The sequence below is a fragment of the Silurus meridionalis genome, chromosome 18, assembly GCF_014805685.1.
Source record: "Silurus meridionalis isolate SWU-2019-XX chromosome 18, ASM1480568v1, whole genome shotgun sequence".
In the NCBI taxonomy this organism is placed as follows: Eukaryota; Metazoa; Chordata; class Actinopteri; order Siluriformes; family Siluridae; genus Silurus; species Silurus meridionalis.
Genome location: NC_060901.1, coordinates 18,041,549 through 18,065,539, shown reverse-complemented (window position 1 = coordinate 18,065,539; position 23,991 = coordinate 18,041,549). Strand labels below are relative to the sequence as shown.

General features: G+C 38.1%; 2 protein-coding genes and 1 long non-coding RNA gene across 3 annotated transcripts; 1 reads left to right on the top strand and 2 right to left on the bottom strand.

The window, feature by feature from the left end:
* Window positions 1-2,825: 2,825 nt before the first annotated feature.
* Window positions 2,826-13,327, bottom strand: rab21 (RAB21, member RAS oncogene family). The gene is made up of 7 exons (XM_046874054.1): window positions 13,175-13,327; window positions 10,576-10,635; window positions 9,594-9,701; window positions 9,286-9,349; window positions 7,445-7,499; window positions 6,266-6,354; window positions 2,826-4,608 (listed from the first exon to the last, which is right to left on the bottom strand). The coding sequence occupies exons 1-7, from the start codon at window positions 13,325-13,327 to the stop codon at window positions 4,466-4,468; spliced, it is 672 nt and encodes a 223-aa protein (XP_046730010.1). The 3' UTR covers window positions 2,826-4,465.
* Window positions 12,528-13,754, top strand: LOC124401631. The gene is made up of 2 exons (XR_006928595.1): window positions 12,528-13,114; window positions 13,218-13,754. It is a non-coding gene; the product is annotated as an uncharacterized LOC124401631 (long non-coding RNA).
* A 2,461-nt stretch (window positions 13,755-16,215) lies between these two features.
* Window positions 16,216-23,566, bottom strand: tmem19 (transmembrane protein 19). Its single transcript, XM_046873446.1, has 7 exons — window positions 23,412-23,566; window positions 22,759-22,911; window positions 22,500-22,613; window positions 21,230-21,367; window positions 20,536-20,790; window positions 16,581-16,790; window positions 16,216-16,496 (listed from the first exon to the last, which is right to left on the bottom strand). The coding sequence occupies exons 2-7, from the start codon at window positions 22,844-22,846 to the stop codon at window positions 16,333-16,335; spliced, it is 969 nt and encodes a 322-aa protein (XP_046729402.1). The 5' UTR covers window positions 22,847-22,911; window positions 23,412-23,566; the 3' UTR covers window positions 16,216-16,332.
* Between the last annotated feature and the right edge of the window lie 425 nt (window positions 23,567-23,991).

The following is a 23,991-nucleotide window of genomic DNA, read 5'->3' as shown; positions in this document are numbered from 1 at the left end:
TTGGAGACATAAAAATATCTACATAACCGATTAAAAAAATGCTAAGACAAAGCAAGAATTTGGCGGTTCCACTTTAAAAACGTCGACTTAATAGGGTAGAAAAGTTAACCGAGGTCGAGATAAGTGGGTTTGACTGTACTTGGAAAGTTTCCCCTGCCTTATGATTTTGTTCAAGAGTGAGTGTGTGTGTGTGTGTGTGTGTGTGTGTGTGTGTGTGTGTGTGTGTGTGTGTGTGTCCATTCATATACATTATATATACACATTATATATATACCCTGATGTTGAGGAGATTATGAGGTTATTATGAGGTCTGGGGTTCAGTTATTTTCTGTTGGATGTGTGCGGGTGTGAGTATTATTGTGTATTTGTTGGTGTGTGTGCGATGCGTGCATATGTATCACATTTATATATATATATATATATATATATATATATATATATATATATATATATATATATACACACATTGTATATATATATATATATATATATATATATATATATATATATATATATATATATATATATATATATATATATATATATATATATATATGGGAATGGACGGAACCTGTATATCTACTAAAAGAAGCAAAAGACACAACTTTTGCATGTAATTCTTTCTATTTCCAGAAGATGGAGGCAAAATGCTTTCAGCATCTTTACTACACTCTCCAATACACACATATGCACGCACGCACACACACCAACAAATACACAATAATACTCACACCCGCACACATCCAACAGAAAATAACTGAACCCCAGACCTCATAATCTCCTCAACATCAGGGTCTGGATCAACATCTCCCTAGCTGAATGTTGACCAATTTCCCAAAGGGATCAAAAGCCCTTGCTTTCAAGATCGTTTGTTCTCGAGTCCTTGAAAGTTTTGGTCCCTGTACATCGTGGAGGGCGGATACAGACAGGGGACAACGGAATGCTGCAGACTATGTGCTTCCTCTGGATGGTGTTCGCTTCAGTTGATGACCACTTTGTGCATTTGAGATTGGATCCACATGACCAGCCTAAAATTCCATGAAGTAACTGAGCAACTCAAGAACTATGATTTGGATTGGATTTAATATCTGCAGTCTGCTACAAAGTGCTCAGATTCTGCACAGTTCTGCATTTAAGCGCCGATTACTGAACAACAACGATGGAAGTGTAATAAATGGACGTTCTGTGTTGAGGATGGCGACTGCGAGTCCAGTTCCTCACAAGGTTTTTCCTCATACCTCTCATTATTTGTCCTATTAATAATGCATATTCAATATTTGCCCTTACCTTGGAAAATCAGAGCTCAGAATCTCGTCGCTTTCAGCTTCCATCCTCGGCGCCAGAGAAAAACACCTGAGTGACGCCGTCGTAGCCAGCCGGCGTGGATGGACATTCATTAGGTGACATTTTGTTTGGATTTTTCTACTTTGTCTTCTGACCTTGCGGCCAAACCGATTTCACAAATAAGAAGGGACGCAACAGACACACCTTCACCTTCAGTGTTTTTTTTCTACATTTTCAACATTGTCATCCAAACTAGGAAAGGACATGCACGGAATTATGTAGCTAAAATTAACAACCCAGAATATGGTTTACATATTCGGTCAAAAGTACCTAGAACTTTGATACCAGCTCTTCAAACCCGTGGCATTCTCTAATCTGATAAACATAGGTGTCACTAGAACTGGTTTTTGGTTCACAGGTGTACCTTGTCATTTAAATCTCTTTAAATGTACCCTTAAAACCTTCAAACTAGTGAGGACCGTCCCAGAAAAAGGACAAGAGCTACCTCTGCTGCAGAGGATATGTTTATTAGAATGATCAGCCTCAGCAATTTACATAAATGCTTTTCGTAGTTCGAATGGCAGAAAAATGTCAGCATCCACTGCTTAGGAATCACTGCATGATCTGAGCCTTTATGGTCGATTTTGTTGTGTGTAGACGTACCAAAAGGTGAAGGAACATTTTTCTGAATGTGTGGTTCCTATTTTGAAGCATGGAGGAGGAGGTGTGATGGTGTGTTAAAGCTTTAATTAAAATCGAGGGCGCATGTATTTTACGGTGTCGTCCCACCCGATCTAAATCCAGTTCAGATGGTTTGAGATGAGTTTGGACCTGGTGAAAGAGTGAAAGAAAAGCAGCCAACAAGCAACTCGGGGAACTCCTCAAGATGGTTGGAAAAGGTGACAACCCCATGAGGCCAACTGAGAGAATGCAATCGAAGCCAAAGGTGGCCACTTGGAAGAATCGTAAAATATAAAACATACTCTTTTTTGTTTATTATTTTATACGTGTTCTTTTATAGTTTGGATGCGTTCAGGATTGATGTACAATGTTGAAAATAAAAAATATAGATACTGAAGGTGGTGTCTAAAACTTCTGACCGGTACTAGACGAAAATTTGGACATGCTAAAAATTTTATTTTTGAGACTCATGTATGTTCCTTTTGTTTTAAGTGCTTGAACCTTCAACTGCTCAGCTGTCTAAATGAGATACTTGGAGAAGAGCGCCTGCTACGGGCCATAATCGCGAATGTGAAATATTGATATTTCTAATATATCTCAATTTTGCAGTGATGTACCGTTGAGCCATGTGACCCAGCCTAACGTTGTAGAATCTCGCCACGAGTCACGCAGGACCTACAGGATGCCAATCTCATCACAACATACCTAAAACTGTATGGAATCAGTGTCTTGAAGAACCGAGCAAAGAGGCCTAAAGCCTTCCTGATACAAACATGGGGTTTCTAATAAAATGTCTGCTGATTGTATATAAATTCCCATGGAAAATGCTTTTTTTTTTCCAAAATTCAAAACAAAATATATAGATATATATTATTTTAATAATGACCATGTGTTGGACACCTAGGCACTGATTTCTTTTTTTTCTCTTTGTAACTCTTCTATTACAAAACAATGACAGAAGCAGTTAAATAATAATAATAATAATAAAAAAAAAAAAAAGGTGTGCTTTCACCCAGAACTGTTTTTCACTTTTACAACCATGTGCCTATTATACACGAAACCAACAGCCACATGGAAAAATATTTCAAAAGAATTTCAACGCTGTACTCATAGAAGAGAAAAGAAAAAGAAAGGGGGAAAAAATTCTATTACCAGCAAAAACCATATTTAAACTCTCTCACATAACGAATAAAATGGATTTTCTGGTTTATACTCCCACAGATTTATCAACGTACAGGAACAACTATATAATATAGCCAAATGCTTGTGGACACCAGACTTTTCCAACCGTATGTGGTTCTTCCGAAGCGGAAATCCGGGATGCTCAAATGCGTCCACAAACTTTTAACTTGATAATGCGAATGCCCCGTGGCTCTGAAACACTTTGCAAAATGGCACGATTTAACACAAAATTTCCGGTTGAGAAATTGTGGGGACATTGGCACTTTTGGCAACTGAGCAAAAAGTAAATGACGAAAGGAAGTCATCAAGTGCTAAAGATTAACAGTTGTAACTATAATCAGAGTAAAACTGAGACGAGAAAAGTCTGAATTATTAGTTGTAGTGTAAAAGAGGGAACGAATATGCCTTATAACTTATAATATGAATTATGGCTCGAATATTTACGCAATCTGTACCTTTCTTATTCTTTTTTTTAATTTCTGGATATTGTTGCACAGCAGTGATCGAAGACCGAATATGTTTGCGAGTGGCTAGCTGGACGAGTTCATCGTCTGTGCCAAAAGGGGGGAAAAATATTGTGTAAAAGCGGATAAAATATTAATATGATACACATGGATTTCATTTGGTTGTACTTACAAGTCCCCAGAAAAAAAAAAAACAAAAAACAAAAAAAAAAAAAAAACACCTATTAACATGCAGGTTTAATAAAACTTCGGATTAGCGAGGAAGTCCATGAGAGAGAGAGAGAGAGAGAGAGAGAGAGACACACACAGAGATGGAAAAGTGAGACCAGGGAGACACAGAAAGAAGGACAGGAGCTCACTTATTACTTATTATTATAAGTGCAGCGAACTTCAGAGTTCAGTGTGCAGGATTAAGTTATTAAATAACGGGAACTTCACTTTCTTTAACGCTTCAAACTAAAGAAAAGGAGAGGAAAAAAAAAAAAAACAGGCGTTCATAGAAATCATTCCAAACGTAAAGGGAAAAAAAAACAACAAACAAACAGATTTTAGTATGTGTTCAAATATTCACAAAAGAGCGCCTGGGTATGCGTGTGCAAGATAGGGAGAGAAAGAATAAAGAGAGAAAAAAAAAAGTGAGAGAGAGAAATCAGGTTACCACAGTTATTAGATGCTGTATTCCAACTTTCGGTGTCAAAATTCACAGCTGAAGCCATCAGTGTTACAAAGCGAAGAACGAGTGATAGATGAAAAGTGCCAGTACTTTTAGATAGAGAGAGAGAAAGAAAGAAAGAGAGAGAGAGAGAGAGAGAGAGAGAGAGAGAGAGAGAGAGAGAGAGAGACGGGGTGGTGTCCTAGCCGGATGAACAGCACCCTCCGGCTGGCATAGCGGCTTGCGGTTCGTCGTCGATGATCTGGACGCCTCTCCGTCCCGTGCTTGCGTGGCTCGTCCCGTTCCCCTTGGACCTCTCGTCCACCTGCGCCGTCTCCATCATTCCTGCGCAACATGGAAAGTTTAATACGGCCTGAATCTCACTGCACACACACACACAAACACTAGAAGTAGGCGTGTCCAGCGAGACGTCTAAACTATGGAACGTCCAATAGGTGCAGACGTGATCTTTCTCCTGATTCCAGGTTGTCCGGCCAGTGATCAAGATAACTACGGCAACGCCTGCCGAGGACCCTCATAGTCTTCGACCGGCAGCAATGAAATGCGCGTGTGGATGTATCGATGATTATGAGAATAAAGTCGTAGCAATACAAGAATAAATCTAAAACATTTGGAGATAAAAGTCATAGCTAAACGAGAATAAGGGAAATATTTAGAGCATCAAGTCGAAATTCCAAGAACAAAGTCGTAGCGGTGCAAGAATAAAGTCGATAAATGTTTCTCATGCGCAGTACAGCGTCATTTTAGATGGAAAATGCAGTTTTCGAATTTACCCGAATTGCTGTAGATGTAGCCTTTTTAGTCGACGGAAACGTCGCTTTGGGAAAATGTGGACAAATTCGGAAAAGGAGGTTTTTTTCATTTCGGTCTTGTAGTGTGGCCTGTGAAAATGGAGGCTTTCGAAAATGATGACGTGTTATTAGTCATGTGACCAATTCATCCAAGATATGTGGCTGACATTCTACAATAATTTTGTTATTATAAGTTTTGTGATCTCGTCCTTAAATCAGCAGTGTCTCCACCTCACCACGTCGCAAGTGCAGGAAAATAAATTAAAGTCGGTTGGAAATGCTATATAAAAAAAGGTTGAAGTGCCGTACGTTTTGTTCATGGGCGGTATGCTTTTTTTTTTTAATGGACATTTCGGTGTGTGGATGAACAACTTTTGGAAAACGACTGAAAATGATAAAAGAAAACAAATTTTTTAGGAATTGATCAAGGATTAGTGTAGACTTAACCTTAATACATTACACGTTGACTTGAACTACGGATTTAAGAAGCCGCTATTTATCGAATTGTTTTATTTGTATTAAAAATCATCTTGATTAGGGCTGTAATGATTCCTCGAGAAATGAGAAATTCGATTGCAAAAAGGGAGGCTAATAATTTTATTTATAAATTGTTTATTTCTATTTTAAAAAACAGCACGGGGAAGATTCATATGGAAGCCCGTTTCCGCCACATTAAATAAAAAGTTTGCCTAAATCAGAGTTGTTGTTTGGTTTTTAGCCACTAGGGCAGCGCCACTCCCTCTGTAGTGCCCGAATGCTAAACACACTGAAAATGAAATACAATAAATAGAATCGCATGGTTTTAAACTCTGACTAACAATCAGCTCTGGAGGAGATGGAACAAGGCAGATGAAGCAGAGGAGCCTTGTTCATACACCAACAGCTCCAAAAATCAGGCCGACAACATGGTTACCGGTTGGATGTTTACAAGAAATTATGTCGGAATTACGAGAAAAAAAAAACGGGAAAAGTCTAAATTTGGCTTTTTTTTTTTTTTTTTGATGTGGAGACTTCCATAGGAGTCAGGCTGAAGAACGAGATGGGAATTTTCCAACGTTTGGGATCATGTCAAACTGAAACAAAGAAAAAAAAAAAAATAATAACCCTAATCTGAAATGTATTTTTATGGCGCCTCCAGCTCCAAGTGGGAAAAAGTCAGGTGACCCAATAATTCCTTTCCAAACACTTACTTTTACACAGGTCGAGGAACAGCTCTTCGATTCCTTTGTTTAATTTAGCTGATGTGTGATAGTGTTTCGCCCCAACAGACTCTGCGTACCTGTGAAAGAGAACGTTTATTTACATTTTTTGTAAAAAAAAACAGTAAAAAAAAAGAAAAAAAACATATAGTAAAAAAAATGTGTGGGAACACTGAGTCTTTCATGTTTTTTTTTATATAAAATAAAATAAAAAAACATTCCTTTTGTTTCTATGCACACAATAATTGGACAGTGAATGAGTAGAAGAATGTGCTGTGGACAGATTTGACAGTTTTGTCTCTTTAGTTTGGGGTTGTTTTTTTGGAAAGTGAAAAGATCCAACATGGCAACCATACTTCACCATACACCATGCAATTCTGCCAAACTGGAACCGACTTGCCTGTTTGCTATTTAGAGCATTTCTCTACTACGCCTGCTTTCAAACGTGCTTGTTTTTTGATGTTTGCATATTTAATTTATGCGTACATCATTTATTATTCAAAATTCAATTCATTATCCATTCTAAATGCTTTCATCTTTTCCACTGAACAAAATGCGTAATTTTTGTTATTATTTTTGTTTTATAGATTTTTGTATGCATGGTTGCCAAGTTGCCCTCTGCACTAGTCATCAAAAACAATACAAATGTTGATTTACACAAATTGCTTCAGCATGCATACGCGGATATTTTTTGTTTCATTTTGAATTTTACAGAAAGAAACAAACCCAACATGAGTGAATCTGTTTAAAGAAGAAACCCCCCCCCCTATGCACTTCTCATCAAGCAGCCACTATAAGCTTTAAAATGTAAATGTCTAAGATTAAACTCTAAAGTACACTTTTCTACATTAATACTCCGAATTAGGGTTTTACATAGTTATAGTAAGCAAAACATCAAAGTAATAATAATAAAAAACATTATTAATCGGAAAAATAATCCCCCGATTATTCGATTGTCGAAATAACCGCTAGTTGCAGCCCTAAGACTGCACATTTATACATTTGTTTGGTCGAAGGAAATCTTCATGCCGTTACATGACCTAGTTTGTTGAATAGAAACAAAATGAACGTGCACATGAGTCTCTCAAAAAAAATAAAGACTAAGGCGTCTCCAAGCATTTTCGTATCTGCTCTACAAAATAACTCGATGCACAGAAATCGTATACGTACGCTTCGGCATCTTCCACTGAAACATGCCTCTCTTTTTCCAGATCGACTTTATTACCTACGAGAAGAAAAAGGACAAGGGACTCGTTAAATACACAAACAGCATTCACGGGATGGCGAAGCTGATCGCCGATCTCTTACAGCATGCGTAATGACACTGGTGTGTGTGTGTGTGTGTGTGTATATATATATATATATATATATATATATATATATATATATATATATATATATATATATATATATATATAACATAAGTGTCCGCAGACAATGAATCGCGATTAATCACAAATTATTATTTGACTATTGACAGCCCTAATATATATATAAAAAATTATATTATATACAGTATAATTAATTGCGATTATTCGCAGGCTTTTCTTCTGTTCTAAATGTCATTTATAGGGATGTTTTTCGCATTTTCAATACTCTAACATAAGAGTGAACAAAAGTGCTTGCGTAATGCAAATATGTTTAGTACAACAATACAGCATGTACAGCAGGCTCAAACAAATTAACTTATTATGCAATTATTCCCTGAATCTTTCACACTTAAAGCAAACAATCTCACACTATCAGATTGTGTCTAACCATACAAGGTAAAAAATAAAGGTTTACAATAACATTACCTTCTGCCAAGCGAGATCAAAACAGGGTGATTTTCAGCTTTTTTATCAGGCGAAATAAGCTGTGCGAATAACAATGGGGAGCGCAACACAGAACCAGTCTTGTCAAGAGAACCACCTAGCAGGGTTCCGAAAGCTAAATTTGCCATTCGAAAAGACCCCTTTTCTCAGCCTGAAGCTTCAGACGGAATTACTTAAGTGCCTTCGGCCTTCTAACTCGTGGCTCTTACACAAACACGCCTTTGGATTTGTAGTGCAAAAAAATAAAAAATAAATAAATAAATAATAATAAAAAAAAGATTGAATAAAAACAGATGTAGGTTTCCTGGTCGGTCTCCAGGAAGATGCAGCTCTACCTCTGCCATGTTAATCTGATATTCTACGGGACTCTTTTAGCAGCGGTGGTGCTGAGAGAAACAGTTTAGCGAAGAGAAATCAATCTACATGGAAAATATTGGTCACAACTCATTAGTCACTTTTGAAATAATTAAAGAGTATGGCGCAGCTACAAATAATAATAAATAAATCAGCTTTCAACAACAAATATGTTACATTTTATAACTTTAATGCTGATGCGCAGATGTGAATCTCAATCTCATCCCTAATTAATAAATAAATAAATTATATATATATATATATATATATATATATATATATATATATATATATATATATATATATATATATATATAAAATATATATATATATAAAAAAAAAATTAAGAGCATTTAATGTATATTTGATAATAATATTATATGAACCTAAATATAGTCAGTATTGAGAAAGAGAAAAAAAAAAGCAAACATGACTACTCCACCAGCGACACTTTTTTGCTTTTTATTTTTCAGAAAATCTAATAATTATTCATGTTATTATTATAAGTGGTGTTTTAATTGAAAATATATTTTCAACATTTTTGTGTTAGTATTCGCTAACAATGTAGAATAGACCAAAATAAACAGTCTTGAATACGAATAAAAGACGACAGCGAGGGTCCGAATCTAAACTTTTGTATTTCGGTTCAAAAAAACTTTAAAGGAGGAAAAGAAAAGAAAAAAAAAAAAGCAAAATCATCAGATCCCTGAACGCCATTAAAATCCATGATTCACACCGCTCCCCTCAGGGAGTTAAAACGTCGGAGATGTGTGTGAACATTTGCACTGGGGAAGACTGAGGAAGACGGAGTGTATATGGTGAGGGACGACTCGCATTACTTACCTACTATACATAAACAGATTTCGTTCCCCAACATTTTCCTTAATTCTTTCACCCAGTTTTTCACCTGGTACAACATGGGAAAAAAATGCATATTAGTAAAGATTTTTACACATAACTTATATTTATAGCTATATATATTTATATTTATAGCATTTATAGCTACATTCATTTACTAGCTAGAAACACATCTGGACCAGGCATGTGGGAATAATATCTTCAAATTTATAATCTTTCCGTTATGGGAACATCGGAAGTGGGACGTCTTGACCGCGTTCGTGTCGATGCTCTTGCTAAAAGACGAACCTCACCTTCTGGAAGGAGTCTTCGTCGGTGACGTCGTAGACTAAAACGGCTCCGTTGGAGTCTCTGTAGTAGATCGGCCCGAGAGCGTGGAAGCGTTCCTGCCCGGCTGTGTCCTGTGTCACGCAAAAACACACAAACACCACCATCCGTTTTTCAGATTGCTTCAGTACGTTTTAAATGAGCTTTGGCCTGGATCATGTTCACGCATAACTACTTTTTCGCATGATAGAGATTCGACACTCTATGGTTTACGACAGATCATCTGAGTATCATCCAATATTGATTTTTGTCCCAGAGATATCTCCAGATTTCTTGGCATCTTTTAATGATATTGTGTACTGTAACGAGATAATCAACTGTCTTGCGTAATTCGCTCGACCTTTTTTTAGTGTAAAGGCGAAATCGTAGCCGTAATTAAACTGAACGAAAAGGCGGCTAGCTGCGGAACTCGGAATAGGGGGCGTGTCGGATTCGAACCGCTTCGTTCGCCAACATTGCTGAAGACTGCGATTTAAAGCAGAGCTTTTTTATGCTTTTAAAATTCAATGCATTCGTGTTAGTATTCGCTAACAATGTAGAATAGTCCAAAATAAACAAACTTGAATACGACAACGAGGGTCCGAATCGGAAAGATAATTGACTTTTTGCTATTTTTTTTTGCAGTAATTTGTTTGACCTTTTTTAGTGTAAAGGCGAAATCGTAACCGTAAAACCGAAAAGCGGCTAGCTTTTCAGAAAAGGTTGAACATTATTCTGAAAATGTTCCACAATTTGTAGACTTGTAGTCTTTCACAGACTGGTGAAGCTCCGCCCATTTTTACTTCTGAGAGCCTCTCTCACTTTTTGTTTGTTTTTAATAACTTACTTTTTTTTTTTTTTTAATGTTGTTGCCCCGTGAGGTCATGAGGTCAAAGGGACTTCCCGGAGAGCTCAGAGAGAGCCTCCACACGCCATCCACACACTTCTAGACCTTGTAGAAAGACTTACCCAAATAGCCAGATTGACTCTCTTGCCTGTGATGTTGAGCTTCTTCGTAAGGAACGATGCCTAAAAACAAAACGAGAAAGGTGTCAAATGCAGAAAAGTTGCGTATCAACACTGAGAAACCAACTCTGGGTCACATGAGCAGCTATTAAACCTACTACTATCACATCGGCAGTTGAATCGTTTTGAGTTTCGTGATGCAGAAACACTGTGTGGTGAATCATGGCGGTAATCTCCGTTGTACTGCTTCTTAAACAATAGGCAGCCGTTCCAGAGGTAGTATAAGGTAGATTAGGGAACATCAGAGGTAGATTAAGGAACTAATCTCGAAACATGTTCACTCGATAGTCCAACATTTGCGCTGGAATGGAGCTCATTTTACCTCATAAAAGAATTTTTATAAATCAATCATTTCCTGTCCATGGGCTTTCAGTTACCATGAAAGTGCAGGCCAAAGCTACTTCAAGCGTCACATAACTGTAGGTCTGCTGGACGTTTTCCGTCATGGGAATATGTTCAGGATGGAGGACTTTGCACTTCCTGGTCTCACTGATTTTTTTTTTTTTCCTGAATAACTTCAGGAGAAAAAAAAAAAGTCTGGTGGGAGAACTTCTCCTTAGGCTGCAATAAAGATGAAAGCTCAGGAACTGGAAAAATTGGTCATGGAGATGGTCTGGGCATCTCGTTAGTCAGGACACTTTTGTCTACAGAACATTGGTATATTGGAGATATCCATATCCAGAAATCTTGATGTCGTTCCCGGGGACACCGAAAATGTTCGACGGACCATGGCAGTTTATTTTGGAGAGGAACAAGAACATCTGCACCATCCTCCATTGGTGGACCCTCGGAAGGGTAAATTTCTAATTGGAATGGTGTAAATGTGGACAGTTTTCCAAATGTTTCGGTTCTTCTTCGGTTCCTCTGCACGCATCTTCGACCGGGCCGATTAGACTAATCATCTAAAATATCCATGGTGGCGTTCCTGATGGGGCTCCATCATGAACAAGGCCACCGAATCGGTCTACCGAAAACGTGGAACGGAAATCTTTAGAGAAACAGGAACATCTACACCTGGGAAGCATTTAGTAGTGTCAGTGTGTATACAGTAGTGTCAGTGTGTGTCATTGTGTATTTAGTGGTGTCAGTGTGTATGTGTGTGTTAGTGTGTATTCAGTAGTGTCAGTGTGTGTTAGTGTGTATTCAGTGGTGTCAGTGTGTATTTGTGTGTGTTAGTGTGTATTCAGCAGTGTCAGTGTGTATTAGTGTGTATTCAGTAGTGTCAGTGTGTGTTATTGTGTATTTGGTAGTGTCAGTGTTTATTTGTGTGCGTTAGTGTGTGTTCAGTGGTGTCAGTGTGTGTTAGTGTGTATTCAGTGGTGTCAATGTGTGTTAGTGTGTATTCAGTGGTGTCAGTGTGTTTTGTGTGTGTTAGTGTGTATTCAGTAGTTTAAGTGTGAATGTGTGTATTCAGTAGTGTTAGTGTGTATTTGTGTGTATTCAGTAGTGTTAGTGTATATTAGTGTGTATTCAGTAGTTTAAGTGTGAATGTGTGTATTCAGTAGTGTTAGTGTGTATTTGTGTGTATTCAGTAGTCAGTGTGTCAGTGTGTATTCGGTAGTGTCAGTGTGTGTTGGTGTGTATTTAGTAGTGTCAGTGTGTGTATTCAGTAGTGTCAGTGTGTGTATTCAGTAGTCAGTGTGTGTCAGTGTGTATTTAGTAGTGTCAGTGTGTGTATTCAGTAGTGTAAGTGTAAATGTGTGTATTCAGTAGTGTCAGTGTGTGTTAGTGTGTATTTAGTAGTGTCAGTGTGTGTATTCAGTAGTCGGTGGGTGTGTGTGTGTGTGTGTGTGTGTGTGTGTGTATTCAGTAGTCAGTGTGTGTCAGTGTGTATTCGGTAGTGTCAGTGTGTATTCGGTAGTGTCAGTGTGTGTTGGTGCGTATTCAGTAGTGTCAGTGTGTGTATTCAGTAGTGTAAGTGTGAATGTGTGTATTCAGTAATGCTAGTGTGTATTCAGTAGTGTCAGTGTGTGTCAGTGTGTATTTGTGTGTGTGTATTCAGTAGTGTTAGTTTGTAGAAAGTGCTGGTTTAATATGAGTGACTTATGGCTGAGATTGTAACCGTGTTCAGTTCACATTTGGAGTGAATTGAAATCGAAACAGATGACAGGAAACGTGTGTGTGTGTGTGTGTGTGTGTGTGTGTGTGTGTGTGTGTGTGTGTGTCTAGGTAAGGCAAGTTCCTCTACAAGCCACACCATGAGAAAACAAGCCTGGGATGAGAACAAATTGATACAAAAACTTACAATTTCCACCAAAATCTAATTCTAAAGCATTTTTATTTATAAAGTAAAATTCTTTTTTGACATTTTGACCAAATCAATAGTGTTATAAGAGTGTTAGGTGTCACTCCGAGGCTGTTTTGGAGCCCTGAAGAGCAGAAGCAGCTCCAGCGACGCCTACCTGCGTGTGTGTGTCCCCGCACCCCCTGAGCAGGAAGGCCGTGTGCTGAAGCCTGAGGCTCCGCCGGACACAGTGCGCTGGTATGAAGGCGTTGTAGACAAAGCCCAGAGACAGTGTGTGTGTGTGTGTGTCGGAGTTACCTGAAGGGTCGTGATGTGTTTGTCGTTGAACTTGTTTTCGCAGTAGCGGAGCACCAGCGACGTCTTGCCCACGCAGCCTTCCCCTAACAGCACCACCTTGAAGGAGAAGGTCCTGTGGGCAGAAGTGGCAGCAGCACCGCCGCCAGCCGCCATGGTGTAGAGAAGATAAAAGGAGGAGTAGAGAGGAGTGGAGTGGAGGAGAGGAGAGAGAGATCTCCTTCTTCAACTTAACAGGGAAAAGTCAACCTATCGAACCGCCTTACATTGATATAATCCACATACATATAAAGTAAATCTGTAAGAAAACGGTCTAAAAATAATCTTCCTTGCTGAGATTTTTGATATAAAAATGGAAAAAAAATACAGGACAAAAATAATATTTCCGCCTCTTTCAGATCTCTGTACTGCTCAGTCTGGTTAATGGCGTCCTCTGCTACGTCACACTCCCGGAATCATATGACCGAGCTGCTGCCCTGTGCCCCTTGTGACGTCACAGTCTGGCTCAGGCACAATAGTGGCGCTGTTGTATCGCTTTTCCAGTCAACGATCTAAAATAAAATTTTTACATTTTTCTGTTTTATTCACTGTTGGGCAACGTTACCTTTAAAAGTAATGCATTACAATATTGAGTTACTCCCCAAAAAAGTAACTAATTACGTTACTTAGGTACTTTTTATGGAAAGTAATGCGTTATATTACTTGTGCGTTACTTGTATCTCTTTCACGCCTTACAGGTGTTATATATATATATGAATATATGCAATGTTGCATATACTCAACATTATACACACACACACACACACACACATCTGTAGTGTTGTGCTTTGCATGCAGATGTTTTTTTTTTAAGTGGTATTTTTTGCAGTTGACAAGTGCTTTTCACCAACACATAATCTACACTTAACCATTATTCCTTTCTCCTTTTCCTGGAGTATTTCAAAATAATTAGAGTACTTCCATCACAGTAATGTAATGCTCTGGTTTGCCATCTCCGCTTCTGACCAGCTTCTGTTCCTGCGGCTCGCACGTATGAGTGCGCGATTCTACGTGACTACGTTCATTTTAATTCAGTATTTATTTTTTAATGCAAAATATATATAATATATATACAGTACAGACCAAAGGTTTGGACACATATATATTATTAGTAAATATATATTAGTAATATATATATATTAGTAAAACTCATGCTTATAGAAAGGACGTCATGAATACGCGTGTTGCGTTAAAGGTTTTATTTTCGCCTCGTTTTTATTTATTTATTAAAATATTAAATAAAACAGAACAGAAACTCGTGCTGCTTTAGTCACGCGTTAATACAATTAGAATAGGTCTCTCTGCTGAAGACTTTCCTGTGGTGGAAAACCTCCTTCTATTACTTTTATAAAAACACCTCCTTAAAGTATAGTATAAAGTTATAAATATAATTGTATATTTAAACACAAATGATTTTAAACATCTATTAAAAACAAAACAACGCGGTTCTTCCTTAAACTGTTACCATTAAGTTGGAAGCACAAAATTGTACAGGACGTCTTTGGATGCGGTGCCATGAAACTTTCCATTCATTAGAATGACCCATACCTGTTCAAGCAGGACAGGAAGATGTGGGTTGGAGTGGAAGACCTTGAGTGACCTGCTAAAGAAACCCTCATGAACCATTTTTGGGATGAATTGAAACACCACCCCATGCTTCTTCACCTACATCATTTTCTAGCACCTTTGCTTCAATGAGCTTAATCCTCTACAACAACATCTGAAACATCTTCTCAGAAAAGTGGAGGTTATTCTAACAGCGAATGGGATTTCAGATATTAAACAAAATAAGCACTCATTAATGTTATAGTCAGATGTCTGGTGTCTCAGATGCAAAACTGTGTTATTCTTCATCCGGATTGACATGAGAACTGTCCATCCCTTAAACCTTGAAATTCAATTTTGATAAACGGATCAACGTACGACGTTCCGCCGGGAATTTAGGCATTAACCCGTTAAAGGAAATATGAATTATTTTACATGCACATGCTAAATAAAGGCCCTGTATGTGGTGCTACACATTATTATGTTTTATGTGGTCAAATATATTTCCTGTATATTAAAACCACGTAATATTTGTGAACGCAAGTTTCGGAGTAGCTTTGGTAAGCTGTTCGCAAAAAAACTAAATAATATAATAATAAAGAAAATAAATAAAATACAATGCTAACAATAGATTTTTGAAATTTGTAGATAATTTTTTTAATTATTATTTATAATTACAAACTGAGTGAATGCAACTGATGTGAAAAAAAGCGTAAATAAATAGTTAAATAAAAAGACATTCTTAAATTAGTTTGATGAAATGAATAAACTATATTCATTAAATATTTAATGTTATTTTAATTGTTATATATATATGTATATTTATATATGTTATTTATATAATATTTGATTATACTCAATAAAAATAACGACTTAGCTTTCCTAATAATAGATTATTTTGATAAAAATGAAATATAAAAAAATATAAAAAACATAAAAATATAAATGTATACTTTGGGTTATAATATTTGTATGTTCATATATAATTATTTTTATAGTAATATAGATATCATTATAATTTTATTAGAATGTTTTAATATGTTTATTGTATATAAATAATGATTATATTTATTTAATTTCATAAAATAATAAATAATATATAACATGTTCCCTCCACATTAGGAATAAATCAATAAGTTACTTTTTGGTGTATGAAAGTTGTATAATTGGGAATTTTAATTAGAATTTAAATACAAAAATTCTTAAAAATAATGAATAAATAAAATACAAAAATAATGAAAATCAAATTTCATTTATTAGAGATTGAATGAATATAAATCAATAAAAAAATACATGTATAGTAACTTTTATTATTATTATTATTATTATTATTAACTATAATGATTTTTTATGTTGTTGTGCATTTCTATAGTAGAGGTTTCTCTATACTGTGTCGTATCGCTCAAATCGATAGCACCATCACAAAAAAAGCAAAAAAAAAGGTCGCGGTGCACAGAAAATGTCAAATATTTTTTAATAACGATCACTAAAAGGGTAACAGCACCAGGTTTCGATGACGGTAAAACAAAATCAAAAGAATTACAGCTAGCGCCATCTACTGGTCGCCTCCTCTGGGCTCAGCGCGTGGGCCAGACGCCCCATGCGATCCCTGGCAGGATCAGCGCTATGAGGACGGAGGAGAAAAGGTTAACTCCGTTGTTATCCAAAATGGGTTTCCCACATATCCACCTGACGTTCGGCGCCTCGGCGTTCACGACCTTGCCGGTGCTTTCATCGTAGCCTTGATGGAAAGGAAACAGCGGTACCACAGGTGTTAGTGGCTAGAAAGAGCGACATGATGGCATTTTGTGTGCAGGAAATTTACCGGAATACTGCATGACTGCACCCAGGAGGGAGTCAAGCAGCGAGCCGAGAAAGCCGGCCGTCGCGCCGTATACGACCAGGGGCCACTGAGGGGCTGCCTGGTGCAGGTCGCTGACCAGAAGCAGCTGAGAGATGAAGTAGGCCATGCCCACGGTGGCGCCGCCGAGCAGGCTGGCTCCGACACCGACCGCTGTCACGCCTCCATTGGTTCCTAAACAGATATACGATGGACATCAATTAGCTTTGGGCTCACCGTGGACGTCATTACATATTCATGAATGCTAATTTTACATTTATATCACATCTACACTGTATTTCCAAAAGTATTGGGTCACATGGTCATAAGTTTGGACTAATGACCTACAAGCGTTGCAAAATTCCAGGAAACCTTCCACGGGAAATTCAATGTAGTTGGAAAAAAAAAAGTAAATAAATAAATATATATATATATATATATATATATATATATATATATATATATATATATATACACACATATATATATATATATATATATATATATGTATATATATACACATATACATATATATATATATATATATATATATATATATATATATATATATATATATATATATGAGGTTTAAAACGATCAGATTGAACTGCAGTTGAATTTTTCCCCTGCACTTACTGAGGCCATGCCCCCCTATGTGCGGCACGCATTTCCTCCATAACATTAACACGCATCATTTCCTGAATCCTGGACGTCAAAAAAATGTCCGTCTAGCCGGATATTCAGGTAAAATTGCATAAATATTAAGTACGTTTATTGTAAACGTTGTAAGCGATTGTGCAGAAAATATAGTGACAATTAAAAACGATACGGCAAGTAAAAATTTCCCAAAATTTCGTATTCATTCTCATAATTCCTGTAATTTCCCAGTTTCCAACTTGGATTTTTCCCCAAATTCCCCAGATAAAGTTCCCATTGAAAATTTCTGGAAATTGGATCTCAATTATGGGAATGAATCAGAAATTTGTGGAAATGGATATAAACTGTATCATATACGAACCTATGTATAATTATTTATTTTTTTTTATGACATTTTTTATTTAATTGTTAGTATGATTTTGTTGCACAATCACTTACGAGGGAGTTTTAAATTCCCAGTTTGTTCACATTAATTTCCGTTAATTCGTTTCTTGCAAATTCCTGAAATTTGTGTTTAAACGTGTTCTGTTTATTGAAAATGTACCGTTTTATTTTATTTTTGGTCAAAGGGACAAAATACACAAAAAAAATAATAATAAATTGTTCATTTTAGAAGAATTCATGAAGTCGCGATTAGAGGTCAACCGATAGTGGATTTAATACCCGATTAATCAACCAATAGATTTAAAATAGTAATGGCGTATTACAAAATAAAAAAAAAATTCATCATGAAAAGGAAATACTGTAAATACAAAAAATCTACTCATGAATAGAATTATATAAATGAGAAATTAGAATGAAATATAGCTGCAAACAGCGATGGCGGGCCCTCGCACATTTGTGTATCGCTATACGGTGCCCCCCAGAAAACAATGCACGGTGTGCAAGTGCATCAAGTGGGTAAATATCAGTGGACTATTTTATGTTGTTACTGACCCATTTGGGGACTGTAAGTAAAAGAAACCCCACATTTTAGACAAACGGGGGCGCTAGTGGGCCACTTAAGAGACACACCCTTGTCCGACCTTTTTGGACACACTTAACAGCCGACAAATGTGATGTATGTGTCAAATTTCAAGTTAATCTAAGCATGGCAAAAGCCTTAAATATGCCTGAAATAAAATGTAAGTTTGACGCGTTGCCATGAGAACAGCGTTCGAGATATCAAAAATCACTTTGCAAATTATCATCTACAATGTCTCGCCATCATTTTGATTACGTTTGGTGTCAATCGCATGAATATCCTAGGAGGAGTATTTAAAAGTTCACCACATGCAACTGTCAAAAAATCCACCTTTTGTTACTGACACACTTCCTGGCGCCTGTTGGTGGCGCTATGTCCAAGATTCACAATAGGCACATCGATGCGATCGGAATCCTTGGCCGAACATACACACTGCGTGTCATCCGAATAAGAAATTTTTTGCTTTAGATATTAGACACTTCCTGTTTCTCTGAATTCGCCATAAATTTGTCGCCTCGCCATGGCAGCACCGTTCAAAATATAAAAAAATCCCTTCACAATTTAGCAAGTGCAATGTCTCGGCATCATGTTCACCACGTTTGATGTCAATCGCATGAATTCCCTAGGAGAAGTATTTAAAAGTTCACCACATGCACTTATGAAACAAACCAAAATGTTCGGGTCGATGAGATCTATATGCCTACCAACTCTCGTACATGTGCGTACATGTTTGCCTGATCTGTGCACCAATATTTGTTTTTGCATTACAGGGGGCGCTACAGAGCCCTATTGCCACGCCTATGTTCCAGCCTTCGACCGGTCCTAATGGCAGACGACTTTAACGTCTGTGCCAAATCTCCGGTGTTTTCGAGCATGTTAAGGCACACAAAGTGCATGCCAAATGCTTAAATATGCCTGAAATAAAAGTAAAGTTTGACGCGTTGCCATGGGAACGGTGTTCGAGATATCAAAAATCCGTTCAGAATTTATCATCTACATTGTCTCAGCATCATGTTGACCACGTTTGGTGTCAATCGCATAAATATCCTGGAAGGAGTATTTAAAAGTTCACCACATGCAACTGTCAAAAAATCCACCTTTTGTGACTGACACACTTCCTGGCGCCTGTTGGTGGCGCTATGTCCGAGATTCACAATAGGCAGATCGATGCGATCGGAATCCTTGGCCGAACATACACACTGCGTGTCGTCCGAATAAGAAATTTTTTGCTTTAGATATTAAACACTTCCTGTTCTCCGAATTCGTCATAAATTTGTTGCCTCGCCATGGTAGCAGCGTTCGAGATATCAAAAATCCTTTCGCAATTTAGCAAGTCCAATGTCTCGGCATCATGTTCGCCACGTTTGATGTCAATCGCATGAATTCCCTAGGAGGAGTATTTAAAAGTTCACCGCATGCACTTATAAAACAAACCAAAATGGCTGACTTCCTTTTGGGCGTAGCTCATAGTTTAGAGGGCGAAAGTTGTTCGGGTCAATTAGGTCTATATGCGTACCAACTCTCGTACATGTGCGAACATAATTGCCCGATCTGTGCACGAATGTTTATTTTTTAATTACAGGGGGCGCTACAGAGCCCCCCTGCCACGCCTGTATACCAGCCTTTGTACGGCCCTAGTGACAAAGGACTCTGACGTGTGTGCCAAATTTCAAGAGTTTTCGAGTATGTTAAGGGACCTCTAATGACCAATGTGTGTAAAAAAAAAAAATAATAATAATAATAAATTCTAAGGAAAACAATAGGGCTTCGCACCTCTGGTGCAGGCCATTCTGGCCTGCTCCTCGGTGCTCGGGCCCTAATAAATATAGCGCTCTCCGTGCAGCGCGGGTTGTCGCGTGTAAAAACAAACAGCACGTGGTGTCAGTGATTTGCCTCTAGAGGCCGCCGCTTTCTCGGAAACCGGAAAAACTATCTGTATGGATTTTCGCAGATAGTCGATGTTTCCAGCGTTCGAAAATCCGTGCAAAACTAATGAATCGGTCCACCGCTAGGACGTCACAAAAAAAAAAACATACAAAAAAAACAGAAGAGCCGAGTTAAATGAGGCCTATAAAGCCGGCTCAGTGAAGATAGAGGTTGGGGGTGAAGATCCTAAGTGGCCTGCTATAGAGCTGGAAACCCTATTAAACACCTTGACTGCACCCCAGACCTCCTCACCTCACCCTACATCAGTACCTGACTTTACTAACACCCTTGTAGTTATGAGAATGAGCACAAATCTCCACAACATCTGAGAACATCTTAGAAGACTACGTGTGGAATGGGATGTAAAAAAAACAACTGGTCCTCGTGCCTTACCTGCTGGAACTTCCTTCCACGTGGTGATGAGCCTGGGCTGGCTCTTACTGAGGACGGGACCGACTTCGGAAGCCCAGGTGTCCCCGGTACTGCAGGCCAAAGCCCCCAGGAGCGACAAGCACATCCACGATGCCGAGTACTGCATTGTGAAGTCCACGGGGATCTCACCCGGGCCGACTTCGATCATGTAAAGCAGTGCCAGTTCAGTCGGCACGCCTCCGTTACAGAAAACCTGAATCCAGTTCCTCTGGCCACCTGGAGAAGAAAATAATGTGGAAAATAAAGTTCTTTCACCAGCAATTTAGAGGCATCTTTAGACCTACATGACTCATGACCTGGAGACACCTGATTTTCCATACGCCATCTGTGGTTCATCTTCCTCTGGATGTGCTAGCATGGAATTTTGTCCATGAGGTTGGAGTGGAAGATCTTGAATGCTACAGAAACCTTTTTGAACAACTTTAGGATGAATTTTTCACGCTAGCTCCAGGAGAACCTCACTCAAATAATCTAGCGGAACATCTTCCCAGAAGAATGGAGCTTATTAGAAGGGCAAATGGAAACCAAACGTGGAATGAGATGTCCAAAATCACATACCAATCTACCAATAGAAACATTTCTGAGTATAGTGTGTCCGTAAGATTGGGAAGAACTTAGAAGGAGCTGAGAAACAACATATGGAAATAAAGATCACCTTCTTTATATTCCGAGTCGATGCGCTTCTTCACCGCGCCCCTCCATCGGGTCAGTTTGGTGGAGGTGATGAAGAACGCAAACAGAGCTGCCAGGAAGCTCGTGTTGGCCAAAGTGAGAATGAAGCCCACCAGCAACGCTGCAGAACCAAAGCAAATCATGCAATAAACGTAAATCAGAGGGAAAAATCCTTAATGACTTTATATAGAACTCAATGAAGAAAGATGGAGGGAGTGTATAGAAAGATGAAGAAATGATGGGGGGTGAAGAAAGTTAAGAGAGACACCATGAAGAAAAGTTTAAAGACCATGAAGAAAGATGATGGGGAGACCTTGAAGAAAGACATTTAAGAAATATCATGATGAAAGATGGAAGAGAGACCATGAAAAGAATGGAAAGTCCATGAAAAATGTTAGAAGAGAAATAATGGTGAAGCCTTTAAAAAAAAAAAATGATGGAGAGACCATGGAGAGATCATAAAGAAAGTTGGAGGAGAGACCATGAAAAGAGATGATGGATTGACCATGAAGAAAGATGGACGTGAGACCATGAAGGAAGGAGTAAAAAGATGGAGGAAAGATGGAAAAGCAAAAAAAAAAGATTGGAAGAGAAGAAAGAGAATAAAGATGGAAGAGAGACCTGAAGAAAGATGAAGGAGGGCGTATAGAAAGATGAAGGAAGGAAGATAGAAGAGAGACCAGGAGGAAAGACCGAAGCAAATAAAAATGGAGAAGAGAACATGACAGATGAAGGAGATGGCATATAAAAGATAAAGAAAAGATGGGGGACCATGAAAATAAAAGAAAATTGGGAAGAAAGTTGAAAGAGAGACCATGAAAAATTGTTTAAAGACATAAAGAAAGACCTTGAAGTAATACCATGATAACAGATGGAAGAGAGACCATGAAAATAAAGGGAAAGACCATTAAAAATATTAGAAGAGAAATAATGGTGAAGCCATAAAGAAAGATGATGGAGAGACCATGAAGAGATCCTGCAGAAAGGTGGAGGAGAGACCAGGAAGAAAGACCATGAAGAAAACTGGAAGAGAGACCATGGAGAGAAATGATGAAGAGAACATAAAGAAAAATGGAAAAAAAAAACATGAAAAAAGATAGAAAAATGATGTGAAAAAGAAAATTAATAAAGATGGAAGAGAGACCATGAAAAAACATGATGGAGAGAACATGAAGAAATAAGTTAGAAAGACCAAGAAGAAAGATGGAGAGAACATCTCCATGCTCTTTAATTTCATAACAGGAACTACTTACCTCCCAAACATCCACCAAAATCCAGACTCTTTTTCTTCAGAGCGCGAGACGTGATAACGAGAGGAACTAGAACCGAGAAGAGCCATCTCCATGGAGATACCGGCTGCAAAGTACCTGCTCAAGCATGATAAAGACACAAACAAACCACCTTCAGCAGCTGGCTGTGCGAGACATGTGAGACGTGTGTGAGACGTGTGTGAGACGTGTGTGAGACGTGTGTGAGACGTGTGTGAGACGTGTGTGAGACGTGGGAGCTCACCAGAGTAAGTGCTGATGGCTATGGAGATGATCCAGAAAGACAGGGAGATGGCCAAAGTGAAACACAGCACGATGATGTCGGTCATCATCTTCACACACGGCTTTATTAGATGATCATCCAACAAAAACTTCTTACTCCTTTAGAGAGGTGCAGCTACGATACATGGGAGAAAAAAAACGAGAAGATATCAGCTACCAGACCGAGGAGAAATACGAAAGAGAGACTGAGAATAAAGATGGATTGAATAAAAATATATATATCTGTCTGTCTATCCCTCCATTACTCCCTCTATCTATCTATCTATCTATCTATCTATCTAATATACATCTATATATCCCTCCATCTATCCTTCCCTCCCTCCATGAATATCCATCTATCCCTCTCTCCATCTGTCCCTCAATCTATCAATTTATGTCCCCATTCCTCCCTCCCTCAGTCTATACTTCTATTCTTCTCTACCCACTTCAGTTCATCCATCTATCTCTGTATTCCTCCCTCATCTATTCTCTCTTTCTCTCTCTCTCTCCAGCTGATTCAGTGCTGTAACTAATCGCGATATGGAGATCGTATCGTTGCAGCCCCTTATTCTAACTGTAATCGGTAAGAGAAGTGCCGGGAGCAGACCGCTGTAACTGAGCGGACCGGAAGTGTACCTGCAGGAGCGGTAGTCGCGCAGTTGTCCTGCGGTCTGGTCCATGTTACAAATCAAAAGCGTTTATTTAACATGGAACACGAAGAACCTCGGGTACCAAAGAGCACATCTGTACATGTAGAATATAGTTCTTCTTCTACTACTGTCCTGTAGGTTACAGTCACTCTCTACTGACACCTGGTGGAGGACTGGATCCCAGAATTGCGTCATCACTCAAACTAATGGAAAACGTCCCGCACATAGTGTGTGTGTGTGTGTGTGTGTGTGTGTGTGTGTGTGTGTGTGTGTGTGTTTTCTTTGTCCATTCTTTCTTTCTTTCTTTCTTTCTTTCTTTCTTTCTTTCTTTCTTTCTTTCTTTGTCAATCTTTCTTTCTTTCTTTCTTTCTTTCTTTCTTTCTTTCTTTCACTACCAGAACTATTTCTTCAGCACTCTTTCCACAACACTGTTTTTCATTTCACACCACCACCATCTTTTTTATACATCTTTACTTAAACAATATATATTCAAAGTATAAAAACACACATTATATATACACACATGACTCTGGACACTAAAATGTTCCACATTCACATTATATTTA